We start from the raw sequence: 13,206 nt of genomic DNA, 5'->3' as shown, positions 1-13,206 counted from the left end.
TAGTGATGTTCCTATTTGTCACTATACATCTCTCTGCCTTTCAGAGGCTTAAAGCTTCTCCTAATGGTGAGTTCACTTTTAACAGCACTTAGCTGTTTGAGTTCCAAATCACCCACTGATTTGTTAATGTTGCCGGAGGACTGCAGTAGTGCAATCTGTGGGCAGCAGGTTCCCGCCTTTCCAAATAGAACCTTACTTTTTTCCTTTTAAAGGTAATTTCTTACTAGAGAGAGATCAGGGCATGGAAACTGAACACCATAGTAAAGCATAGGGGGCATTGCGATCTCCAGCTGGGGCCATCTGACTTTGAATTTCTGTAAAGGTTCAGGGCCCTAGAGGGAGTAGCTTAATATCCATAAAATGTATTCTTGTCCCTCCCTTTGTCTTCTTTCTATGTTTGTTTTGTAAAGATAGTGAATATAAAGTAATGTCTTTATACTATTAAGACCCCCCCCCCCCCTTCTCTCCAGCATGTACATTGTCAGCAGGCTCCAGTGCCAAATGCTGGTGTTAGTGTGTGAAAGTGAGAATCTCACTGATCTGGAAGTGTCAGGGGTTTGAGGAGCAGTGGGTTTTAATCAGGAGTGCCTGACTTCCCATCTCCTCGCACCTCATCAGGGGGTGTCAATCGTTCCTGAACAATGCCATGTACAGCCCTAGAATATTCCAAGCAACACCCAGTAAAAGTTTGAGGAGTGCTGTGGAAAGGTGCTGTTTTTGTTCATGTCTATGCAAAGATCTGAATCTGCTAATCAGGAATGTGACTATTTCAAGTGCAGCATAATATCTTCAACAAAATTGGTATCATTGTCTTTCTAAATCATCCATCTTCTAATCAGAATGATTGGATCTGCAACCTTTTCAGCCTTCTAGAAGTAGAAGAGACCTTTAGGCAAGGTCATTGAGTATATCCTTACCATTCTCTCTTTAAAACATACTTGGGTGAAGGTATGAGGTATGTTTTGTGTCCTTTTGTAATGTTTTTTGATATATTCTTTTTATTGCATCTATACATAAAATAGAAATAATTAGGTTTAATTGCTTATTTTATTTCATTATGCTTGCTAATAAAGTACATGTAGTAGATTGTGTTTGAAGTTTACCAATTAAACAGTTCAGTACTTTCTCCCCATCTTTCTGAAACATGGCTGCCTGTTTTCGAAACCCCCCAAGAGCTGTTCTTTCAGCGCCTTTCATAGGGAGACAAAGTGGTCCCCTAACCATTTCATTGTTGGCTGTAGAAAAGGCAATATGATTACCATTGCTGTAGCCTGTATGGGCATGCAGGATAATGGGTGAGATGAGGATATTACAAGGTTGATGCCTTCAATGCTATACCTTACAGCATGGCATCTTTCCAAGTATCTGTCATCTTACTGCACATTGTGACAAAACTGAAGCTTTTTATTTATTTTAGCCAATCATTCTTGAAACTAAACCTTTATGAAATGAAATCCATGACTCTGCTATTGCATAGCGCCTTCAGATAATTCTAGTGGACTGGCTGCAATTTGTTTTGATACTTTCAGAAACACAGAGCTGGGGCTGTCATGCAATCTGGGACAATAATGCTTCTGATCTACACCCTTTTTTTCAGATCCGTGTCTTTAAGGTTTTGGATCATCTTCCATTTAGGCAGCTACATTTTCAGAAGTTGGTCAGAAATGGCAGTCACCATTTTGTTCTTTTGACTTGTTTTCATTAGGATTTAGTGTCAGAGCCACAGAGTTCCTTGTACATGCTTACTAGACCCCAGCTAACTAATGCTAATGTTTTGCCCCCTATTAACCATCTATCGCCACTCTGTATGTTAATCGTGTTCGGTCAGACCTGACCCAGATGTGTGGACTGATGGTAAATCTACACATCTTTTCGAACACACTGTAGTAGATTTGCATACATGCAGCCCTTAGCCTAGATGTAACCCATGTCCACCAGTTTTGGGTTAGCAGTGAGAGGATGTGTTGCCATAGCAACAGGAGCCTTCTTGAAGGGGCAAGCTGTAAGTAGGCAGGAGACCACATGGTTCCTCATCTTTCGCTGCACATCTCCCTGGGGCACTAGGGGGAAGAGCTGCTGTGCAGAAAATAAGGGAAGAATTGTATGAAAACATCTATGCAGATTAATGCACCACGCAGCTGTAATTCAATCACTGCTGACATGCATACCATTACTACATATAAAATTCTACCAAACTGCTGACACACAACATTCTGCTTTTCAGATACGGGTTTGCACCTTGTGCCCCTTTGCTATGAAGCCTAATGACTTTATGTAAAAGTCATAAATTACCTTGCAGTTTGGGGGGGGGGCATATTTATAAATGAAACATATTTAGGAACATAATATAAAAGGTGCTTGATTTTAACAGTAATTGGTTTAGTATGATTAGCATCTTAATCTCCTAATACAATATCTAACCACACTACTGAGGGACTGACTACAGTGTGACATGTCTGAAGCCACAAATGAAAGCTGCTATTCTAACTCCACATTTTGAGGCCAAACAAATAATAAGTTTTACTATTGGCTTGGGGTAAGTTCTTATACTATCTTACAGGCTAAATATAAAGTTGTTTAATTTTAAGATATAGCTTACTTAGTAAGATAATATTGTTTCAACATTACCAATATGTTTGTGAAGCATCACATGTTTCCATGTCATAGTATGTCTAGCAGAATTTTACTGGCCTTGTTTTTGTAATGTTGAAGATGTTTTGTGGCTTTTTCGAAGCAGCCTTATCAATTCCAATCACTGTCAGAAAAATACTCTGACGCTCATTAGGATTGAAGAAGTAGTTAGGACAGTGGTCTTATCCCAGTATTTATTGACTAAGCTGAGCTACTTGTGAATAGAAACGCTGGAGTATTTTCCTGACACACGTTAGATCTAAAGATGTGGCTTGGACAGGGTATAAAATCTCCTCCGTATTACCAGAACATAAATGTGACTAACGACTACTAGATAAAACTTTCCCAATAGATTATCTTTGACTTAACAGCAAATGCAATTGAAGTGTGAACACACTGAATACACCCATATGCAGCTACTGTAAACCACTCATTTCTATCAACACCACCATGTGTTAAAAATATATCGCCCATCTCCTTTTTTTCACTGCTAGAAATACTTTACCATTATCGGCCTGGATTCCTTTCCCACAGCGTCATAAATATGCCCTTCCTGGTAATGCAACGGCCCGAGAAGTGCCAACAAGCTCAGATTTACACGGAAAAGCTCTCTTAAAACCATAAAACGTGAAAGTTGAAGTGGCACTCAAGCTAATATGCATCATTTCTCTTTTCACGAAAGACTGATTTATTCCAATGACCTCATGTGTGTCCTCTGTTTGTCCTCTCCATACTGAGGAGGTTTTATATGTGTGTAAAACTACCCTAAATTATTGTGTGCATGCTTGTATGGCCTTCTATTCATTTTATTAGGGGAAATGTTATGCATAAAAAATTGAATGTGTAACTGCAAAGACCTTTGGACTGGGGATTCCATACAATAGCAGCTGCTTATCTATCCTCCAATTTCTTTTAGTTTTATTTTGGTATTTTGTTTCCCGCTTCATATTCCTTATGCAATATAAAAGGCTGGGAAGAATACATTTTGTTTAGTAAATGGTCCATTCACCAAAGGGTAGCCAAAAGCCAGAGCCACCTAAAAGTGGGTTTGGTGGGGAACTATTATACTTCTCGGTCTCTAAAATTTTGCGTAAGATTGTTACTGTTGCCAGCTGGATTTCCCACCTTTTTTTTTTCTCTAAGCTTTGTTACAGATTATTAATATTATTTTTATATGTTAATAGGGTAATATGAAGAACCTATAGGTGGGGAGGCTTTGTGGCAGGAACTGGTGATTTTAAGTGTGGATATATCATTACCAATGTTTTCCCAGTGGTATACAAAGCAAATGTTTAGTTTTGTTTGGACCTATGGAACATTGAAATCTGTTTTAGTTGTTGGTACAGCAAAAACTAATGGTGCACACAAATTCAAATTTTCATAGTTTTGTTGTAGTGTTTATATTTCTTTGTGTTCCCTTTTAAGATGGATTCTTTGGTTTCTAAATCCATCAAACCCTTAACCACTTAAAACTTTTATTTTGTGTCCTCTCCTATCAGCTTCCAACCTCTATAACATGAATGGTCTACATTCCAGGGCTGTCCGGAGATTATTCCGACTGGTGAAATCCTGATACCTGTTGGTGTGGTGCAGCCAATCACTCTAAAAGCAAAGAACCTTCCCCAGCCTCAGTCCGGCCAGAAGAACTATGAGTGCTTGTTCAACATAGAGGGGAAAATCCAGCGGGTTCCAGCTGTGAGGTTCAACAGCAGCAGTGTGCAGTGTCAGAACACTTCGGTGAGTGCATAGTATGCAGAAGTATTAACTTAAAGAGGAACTATACTCAAAACTAAAAAAAAAAAAGAAAAATATACTTACCTTTAATCCTGCAGGGCAGTCCAATTACTCGGGGGGTGTTGGGTGTATGGGGTCCCACATCATCTTGGCATCCGTTCTGGGCACCGCCGTCTTTGTCTTCTCTGTCGCATTCTTTATCCTGTCCTACGTCACCCAACCCAGGCACGAGATCGGATGACGTAGGATGAAAAAAAAATTTGCCTATCTCACTGTGCATGCATGAGATCGGTAAATTTTTCTCTTTGAGCAAAAATACTCCTTCTGTGAATGCGTAGAAGGAGCCCCCAAGAGCCTCCCGGGATGCCTGACGTAGGAGTGGCTGAGAATTAGGGGGCGATGCAGCACCCTTTTTTATTTATTTATTCATTTTTTAAAAGGATGTTGCACCTAAAAAAAAACAAAACAAAGCTATTGATTTCTGAATAAAATTTTATTAAAATAGCAAATGTAGTTGAGGATAGTGCTGTTGAATGGTGGTCCTCATCGACCAGAACTGACAGTGCTCTTGTTAGTTCCAGGTTGCAGAGTCAAAGTTTACAAAGGGCTAATAACTCACTCCCCATCCATATGTGGCATTGCTGGACAACTCACAAGTGCTGCCACATGAGAGGAAGGGAAGCATGCTTTATAACTAGAAGTGTCTTTTATGTTCCTAATTGGTTGAATGCAGCATTATTTATATTCTTTTTTTTTTATATATACTTTTTCTCAAACAACCAGATTCTTGATGATTTTTTTCTTCCTCTGGATCATCTTAGAAGCTCACTTGCATTTCAGGTCAGCTGTTGCCGTGACAACACCTCCAGTTTTGTTTCAATCCGTTTTATTAGATTTTCAGAGAAAAAAATAACAGGTAACATAACAAAGAATCAAATATATAACACATACATCGTATCCAACATAACATTATAGGCTTCAGATTAACAGTCATTCAATACCAAAGAGCTGTACATACCCAAAAAAAATTTGACAGGAGAAACATACAGTTCTAGAGGGATCAAATAGCACATGGTAAACCTGTACGAGAACAGCTACATATCTGCTAACGGAAGCATATAACATAGGGTGTAAACCAATAGTCATAAACAACAGATAAAATTAAAAACACAAACAGACGCATATAACAAATCAGCCCAGGGGAGAAGGGGGGGTGGGAAGGGGGGATGCCCAGCGGTACGAAAAATAAAAGAGATAAATATTAACCCTCAATACCGGGGTTGTGATCCAGCCAATAAGCCTAGACACTAAATAAGATAATTGCGAAATCGGGGAGAGTCTTTAAACCAGTCCCAGATAGACCAGGTAATTTTAAATTGTTCCATTCTATCATCATCCTCCGCGACCAACATCTCCATGTGGCGGATTTTTTCAAGTTCAGAGACCCAATTGGCCATAGAAGGAGCGGCAGATTGCTTCCACAATCTCGGAATAGTAGCCCTTGCCGCCGTAAGAAAGTGACGTAGGACCCCACCTTTGATGGCTTTGAGCGAACCCGGAACCATGGATAAAAGAACTATATTGGGAGTGTTGGTTATGGTGGACCCAGTACTGTTGTTATACACCTGAATAATCGTGTCCCAAAATCGATATATAGGCGGGCACTCCCACCATATGTGAAGCATCGTCCCCAGTTGTGAGTGACATCGCCAACAGCGGTCAGATTGTGAGGGGGAGATTCTATGAAGATCCACCGGGCAATAATACCACCTGGAAAGAATTTTGTAATTAACCTCTTGAGCTCTACAGGTTAGGGCCAACTTATGCGTTAGGGTAAATGATTTTTCCCAATCATCTGCAGTTATGGGACCATTCGTTTCCCTCTCCCAATATCTAGTGTATATAGGTGCAGAGGGCTCAGAGTCCTGGGTAATTAGCTCATACAACCTAGAAACAACATGAGAGGGGTGGTCAGGAGAGCTAACCAACTGCTCAAAAGCTGTTAAACTTCTATATAGGAATGATAAGTCAGGAAATGAAGCTAACCCCTCCAGTTTTGCACATGTTGCACAAATAATACTGTTTGCTTCACTAGGCTTTTTTGACTTTCTAATGTGCTGTTAGAATATGTTGCTTTTAAAGGTATAAAATAGCAAGACAAAGCTTTGTCTGACAGAAAAATTATGCAGAATGTTTTATAGAAGCTTTTTAATGATCATACTGGTTAATTCAGAGATAAGGATGCTGCCACAGCTCAGCTATTTCATGAATGGTTTCAAGCATCCACCCATTCAGCATTTTTCTGTATTGTGGACTCCAAAATGGATTTATTAGCCCTTCTTTCATGCAGCATTTTCCATAGAATAACAAAGCAAGATACTGGGACCTTTAATAAGTTACTGACAATAAACTGGCATCGTAGTACGCAGGCTCTTTGGTATTGAAAAGCAAAACATTGGCACTTCAACACCTCCTGGTTTAAAAACCAAGGCTCTTTAGTTAGGACTTGCATTTCAGGTCCCATAAAGTCCAAAAAAAATCTTTGGAAGCCTCTGTCTGTAACCATTGTCATCATTTTGCAGTGATTGCAACACCGATAATTAAAATAAAGTGAATACCTAAAGATTTGTGTTTTTAGACCTTGTTTTAAAATGGACCACATTTTTTATAGCTGTTCATGTGGCAGAGTGATTGAGTCAGTGATCACATAAGACAACTAGTGACTAAATATGCAACTGAAAAATGTGCCAAAAAGAGTTTATAAACTCCCCAGTAATCCTTGCCCTTTCCAGCCACTGCTGTCTCCAATCTACTACATGACTTGTTACATAAGCAGGGACTACAGGACACTCAACCGGCAGGAAGAGGTTAAAGCTTGCTCTCCGCAGCTGATGGCGGATGGGTGTGGCTGGGTTCTGAACAAGGATGGAGATGCTGGCAGTTGCTAGGGGACAGAGCTCTTCTGTTACTATAGCAACAGAGGACCATCTAAAAGCTGTTCCCATCCTCCCTTCTTGGTATGCCGAGCCCCTGCTACCATCATGACCCCTCCACCTTCACATTGTATAGTATGTACACTACATATAGAGGATGCACGGAGAGTTTTATCTGGCTACCATGTATTCTTATCCAGTTCCATCCCTGCTACTTGTCATCAAAATATATGTCTCTCTGGTGACATTTACAGGCAGCCAGAAGCTCTACCTTTCCATCTAACTGCTTGCAAAGCTACTGTGACGTTTAATTCCAGATGATAGGCTTTCAGCGCATGTGTGACAAATGCACCAGGGGGGACAATCCTCAATTACAAATGTTCGCTTGCAGAAATCTTCCAAAATGACAAAAATGCTAAAAGATGTCTGCAGCATTTTCTGCAGAAATTGTAAAAGTAAATCCTTTACATTACCTAATAAACACATACAATATATATGTATATTGACAAGGTTGTATATACACCTGAACTGTGTATATGTCTGTGTTTGTGTATAGATCATACATCAACACATGTTTCCTAGCATTAAAACAATGCATATTTATACAAATTTAGCCACATCTTATTGTACGTCTGCTGAAATATGATTGATATTGGTTTTCTTGATCATGCACAAATTGGCCAGTGTATGGCCTGCTTAACTTACCTGACTGAAACATTGGAAGAAACACAGTGAGTTACACCGGATATGATCAGAAGTTGACTGACAGAATTTTCTGATATCCCTTTGTGAAAATAGACTCTGTGAGTGGCTTAAAAACTGTACTCTTCTCACAAAGCTTCACCGGTTTGATTAGATGAATCTAGAATAAGTCATTGGCTAGAGTGGGATGCGCACTGTGTAGTTGAAATGGGGGCATTTTTATTACTCTGTGTAAGACTCTCCCCTTTCAGGACTTTTTTTTAAGAATATTTGCTAAGTAAAGGAGCAAGCATATACTACTAAGCTATTGAATGTGTCTTACTAACAAGTTATGTGACAAATGTCTTACAGTACACATATGAAGGCAATGATTCCGGTGACATGAAGGTGGACTTCTCCATTGTGTGGGATGGACATTTTTACATTGATAAACCTGCATCCTTCCAAGGTAAAACATAAAAGACAATGTCTTCCCTTTTTTCAACAATTGCTATGGACAGTTTATGAAATTGTTGGGGGAATGGACATGTTGCTCATGGATTCTTGAGTTTTATTTTTTGGTAAACCCCATGAAAATGATGTTGACTTTTGTTTGTTCAAAACAAAAGTCAAAACAGTACTTGATTCCTATTGCAATCAGATTTTTATAATTTTATTATTATTAAACATGATTTATATAGCGCCAATATAATACGCAGCGCTGTACATTAAATAGGGTTAGCAAATGACAGACAGTTACAGACAGTGACAGGGGAAGAATAGAACCATGACCAGAAGAGCGTATGAGGTGGGGGAAGTATCACACAATAGGAGGGGAGGTATGGAGTGGTGGGAAGTAGTAAGGGTTTAAAGAGACAGAAGAAAATGGGTAGGCAAGTCTGAAAAAGCGTGTTTTGTGCTTTTTAAATGAGCAGAAGGTAGGAGCAAGCCGAAGAAGACCATTCGAGAGAGTCGGGGCAGCTCTAGAAAATTCTTGGAGCTGTGCGTGTGATGAGGTTATGAGGAAGTAGGTCATTGGAGGAGTGAAGAGAGCGACTGAGGAAGTATTTTTCTACCAGGTCAGAAAAGTAGGTTGGACAAGCTGTGTAAGGATTTACAAGCAAAGCACAGAAGCTTGAATTTGATTCTCAGGTGAAATGGAAGCCAAAGAAGGGAACTACAATAAGAGGCAACATTAGAAGAGTGTTGGGAAGGATGGATGAGTCTGGCTGCAGCATTCATAATAGGTTGTAGAGGAGAGAGTTGGGTTAGTGGAATACTGAGAGGAGGATGTTGCAGTAGTCCAGACGAGAGATAGGAGCGTGTACAAGGAGTTTGGTGGTCTCTGGAGACAGGTAGGGGCAGATTTTGGAGATGTTACGCAGGTAAAAGTGACAGGACCTGGAAATGTTCTGAATATGGGAGTAAATGGGAGGGCAGAGTCGAAGCTGATGGCAAGACAACGTGCTTGAGGGGAGGGATTAATGACTGTGTTGTTGAGCGTTATACCATTGACCGGAATATGTCAGGGGAGATTTGGAATTTGAGGGGGGAGAATATGATGAGTTTGGTTTTATCCAGGTTGAATTTCAGAAATCTGTCAGGCATCCATGATGAGATGGCGGACAGGCAGCATGAAACCTTGTTCAGGACTGAGGGAGACAAGACCGGGATGGACAGATAGATTTGAGTGTCATTAGCATACAGATGGAACTGTAAGCCACAGGAGGAGATGAGACTACCAAGAGAGAAGGTCTACAGGGAAAGGAGAACAATTCCAAGGACTGACCCTTGGGGAACACCAACAGAGAGGAGAGTTGGAGAGAAGGAATTACCATTGAAAGAAACTTGAAAGGAGCGCTCAGACAGATAGGAAGCAAACCAAGAGAGAGCAGTGCCACTGATACCAATGGACCGCATGATTTGTATTAGAATGGGGTGATCAACAGTGTCAAACGCTGAGGAAAGATCAAGGAGAAGGGGGTGGAAAATATTGCCTTGAGACTTAGCTCTGTGGAGGTCCTTGGCCACTTTAGTAAGGGGCAGCTCGGAAGCCAGACTGGAGAGGGTCAAGGAGAGAGTTGCTGCTCAGGTAATCGGTGAGTCTTTTGAAGATAAGGCACTCAAGAGTTTGGAAACATATGGGAGAAGGGGAAGGGACAGTAGGTATTAGGTAATGAGGGGTCTAGTGAGGGTTTTTTCAGGATAGGGAGAATAATGGCAAGTTTGAAAGCGGAGGGGTATATACCAGTAGAAAGGGAGAGGTTGAATAGCTCGGTTAGGGTGGGGGCAGGGTGGAGGAGTGGGCACGGAGTAGATTAAAGAGCATGGGGGCAAGTGGACAGGTAGTAGATGGAGATGATGAGAAAAGAGAGGACACTTTATCAACAGTAACAGGGCTGAGGGAGACCAATGATGATTTGCAGATGGAAGGGGTGAATATGGTTGGAGTGGCCCAGTGAGCAGGGACATCATGTCTGATTTTTGTCAATTTTATCCCTAAAGTAGGTGGTTATGTCTTGGGCATGTTGAGTAGTTGTGTGGGATTTAGGATGGAGTCAATTTTTGAGAATAGGCTGCGTGGGTTGGAAGCTTGGCAAGAAATGATAGCAGAGAAATAACTTTGCTTGGTGACAGTGAGTTCAGTGTTAAAGTGTTGTAGTCTAATATGTTTTGTTTCCAGTACTTCTCTGGGTGACTGAATGGGGAATGTCACTGGTTGCTAGCAGCAGGAACTGTCCATCCTTCTAATTGTATGGCAAATGAACCACTTTTCTCATGTCACTCATTTCTATTACTACACAACTTTTTTTGCCCTACTAGCTATGCTATATAAATGTCCAGCACAACGCGATAGCTGTGGCCTCTGTTTGAAGGCAGATCCTCGTTTTGAATGTGGGTGGTGCGTGTTTGAAGGGAAATGCCTCTTAAGGCAGTATTGCCCTAACCCAAAGACCAACTGGATGCATCTCAGTAAACGGAACACACGTTGTACCAACCCTCAGATCTATGAGGTAAGTGATCTCCTTATACCACTAGTGCACACTGCAAAATGGCCAAAATTTGTGTTTAACTGACAACTTCTGGATGTTCCTTAGTGGTAGGTGGGACTGGGGTGAACATTGTTCTGAGGATCCTTCCTCCAAGCTCAGCAATCCAGAAGCACCAGCTTCTTGTACTTTTGTTCTTTTGTACTTTTCGTATAGGTATGATAAGTTTGCTATACTGTTGCATAAAGTGTTATTTAAATCTTACTATTTTAATTATTTTTGTGCATGTCTCTTTGCCTTTTTAAATGTGACAATTTTATTTTCCTCCCACAGATCTATCCCCTCACTGGTCCAAGAGAAGGTGGAACCAAAGTAACCATCACGGGTGCTAACTTGGGTCTCTTTTTTAGAGAGGTGTGGGTACAGGTGGCTGGGGTACAGTGCTCTTCAGTACCCTCACAGTATATCAGTGCTGAAAGGTGAGATTTGCCTGAGGGACAGTAGTGGCTTAAGGGGGAAGTCAGGCAGTTGTTCTACACAAAACAGAATCTGTCAACCTGTTCCCAGCTACACTCTCTGTAGAGTTTCAAATTTTCAAACATGGTGCCCATGTTGACAGAATGTAGGTTGTAAGACTGTTCAGTCATTGAAAACCGCTGCTTTTCCAACTAAAGTGTAGGAAGTAATCAGCTTATCTACTGATGATGGGACTATCATGACATAGTCATGTGATGACAAGTTTGTTTATAGGCAAACCTACTGTCTTATATATAGAGGCATATTTTGTATATAGCATTTTTGATTATTTTGGATTATCAAGGCATCCGTTTAATTAGAGCTGCTTTTTTAATATCTGTGGGTGGCTGTTTTGTGATCATTGGATTGCCTCACAAGTTATTATAATAATCTAGCATGTGCAGGCAAGATCATTGTTACTCATTCAGCAAGAATGCAGATAATTTACAGGGCTGTATGTTAGCAGGCCAAACTGAGTCCAGCTGAGCTTAAATGTATATGACTGGACAAGGCAAGCACACTCCTATTTTCCCATGGCCTGCTAAGAACTATATAAAAGTCTACTTTCAAAACCTTGGTAATTGAAAAACCAAAATCCACTGTAATTCTACCAGGCATCTGACCCAAGAAATTACCTGACTTCATTTTCCATTGACATACTGTAGTGCTCCTTGTAGATAAAGATTGTTTCTACCTAGGTGTAATTTCCCTGTGGTAATCATTTTTACTAGGAAAGTATTTTCTTCTTTATTCAAAAAAATAAGTGGTGATTTGCTTATGTGGCATGTGAATCTTAATGACATGTCCACTTTAAGATAAAAAAAGTAATATTTGAAATGTCTTCTTTTTTAATGATCACCATTTTGAACACTGTCAGCATCCATTAACAGTTGCTGACCACCGTTACCTGCAGATTGGACTCTGAGGTCGGACTAATTCATTTGTTCAGCCAGGGAAAACAAGCCTAGTGCTTAATGAACTTTATAAGGAATCTTATTCTCCCATGCTTAGTAAAAAGCAATTAAGACGTAATGGCCTCGCCATGAATCAAACCGTCGCTCTTTCTACCCTAAGCTGCGCCAGGAAGTTGCCGCACAAATTGCAAGTAGATAAATAGTTACAGGATGATGGATAGCGCATTTCCTCATTGCTTTCCTCATTAAATCACTATCCAGGGCCTGCGCACACACCTGCTGTTACTCCCCCACATTACTTATTATGAAATTCTCCCCACAGCCATGGCCCATGTACTGCAGGTCTGTCATCACCGAATAAAATTTAAATTTGTTGAACTTAAAAACACCTACTTAAATACATCAATTGCATACTTCCATGACTCATATCACCCTTTAAAATAGTACTACTTGTTACAGTTGTTGAAATCATTTTTTTTCTTTAAGATGTGTGCACAGATGTAATTAAAGAATATTACTAAAATTATTTCCAAGAAGCAAAAGGGTCAGTTCTTGCAAACGAAGATTCCAGTGATGAAGGCTAATGATACAATATTGCTTCTAGAGGTCCAAGCCAAAAAAAAGGTTTGATTACAAATCAGCCTAAGAGTGCCTGTCTATTGAAGAGACGGACTTCCCAGTGGTAGGGAGTGTAAAGTATGTAACTTGCTGCATATTATGCAGATTGAACAGTCAAGTATGTCATATTTAGCATAGTTTAAAAGAACATAACAGCATTCACACCATGACACTCAGTACATCCTGGCC

At 40.3% G+C, this 13,206-nt stretch overlaps 1 protein-coding gene across 1 annotated transcript in view; it reads left to right on the top strand.

Moving 5' to 3' along the window:
* The window catches only part of PLXNA3 (plexin A3), a 72,884-nt gene that overhangs the window by 38,923 nt on the left and 20,755 nt on the right, over positions 1-13,206 (top strand). Inside the window, exons 9-12 of the mRNA XM_072431321.1 lie at positions 4,168-4,368; positions 8,352-8,448; positions 10,803-10,993; positions 11,303-11,448. Of these exons, the coding sequence (XP_072287422.1) occupies positions 4,168-4,368; positions 8,352-8,448; positions 10,803-10,993; positions 11,303-11,448 (635 nt within the window). The remainder of the gene's footprint in view (positions 1-4,167; positions 4,369-8,351; positions 8,449-10,802; positions 10,994-11,302; positions 11,449-13,206) is intronic.

This window comes from Pyxicephalus adspersus, chromosome Z (genome assembly GCF_032062135.1).
Source record: "Pyxicephalus adspersus chromosome Z, UCB_Pads_2.0, whole genome shotgun sequence".
Classification (NCBI taxonomy): Eukaryota; Metazoa; Chordata; class Amphibia; order Anura; family Pyxicephalidae; genus Pyxicephalus; species Pyxicephalus adspersus.
This window is presented reverse-complemented; position numbering and strand designations above follow the sequence as displayed.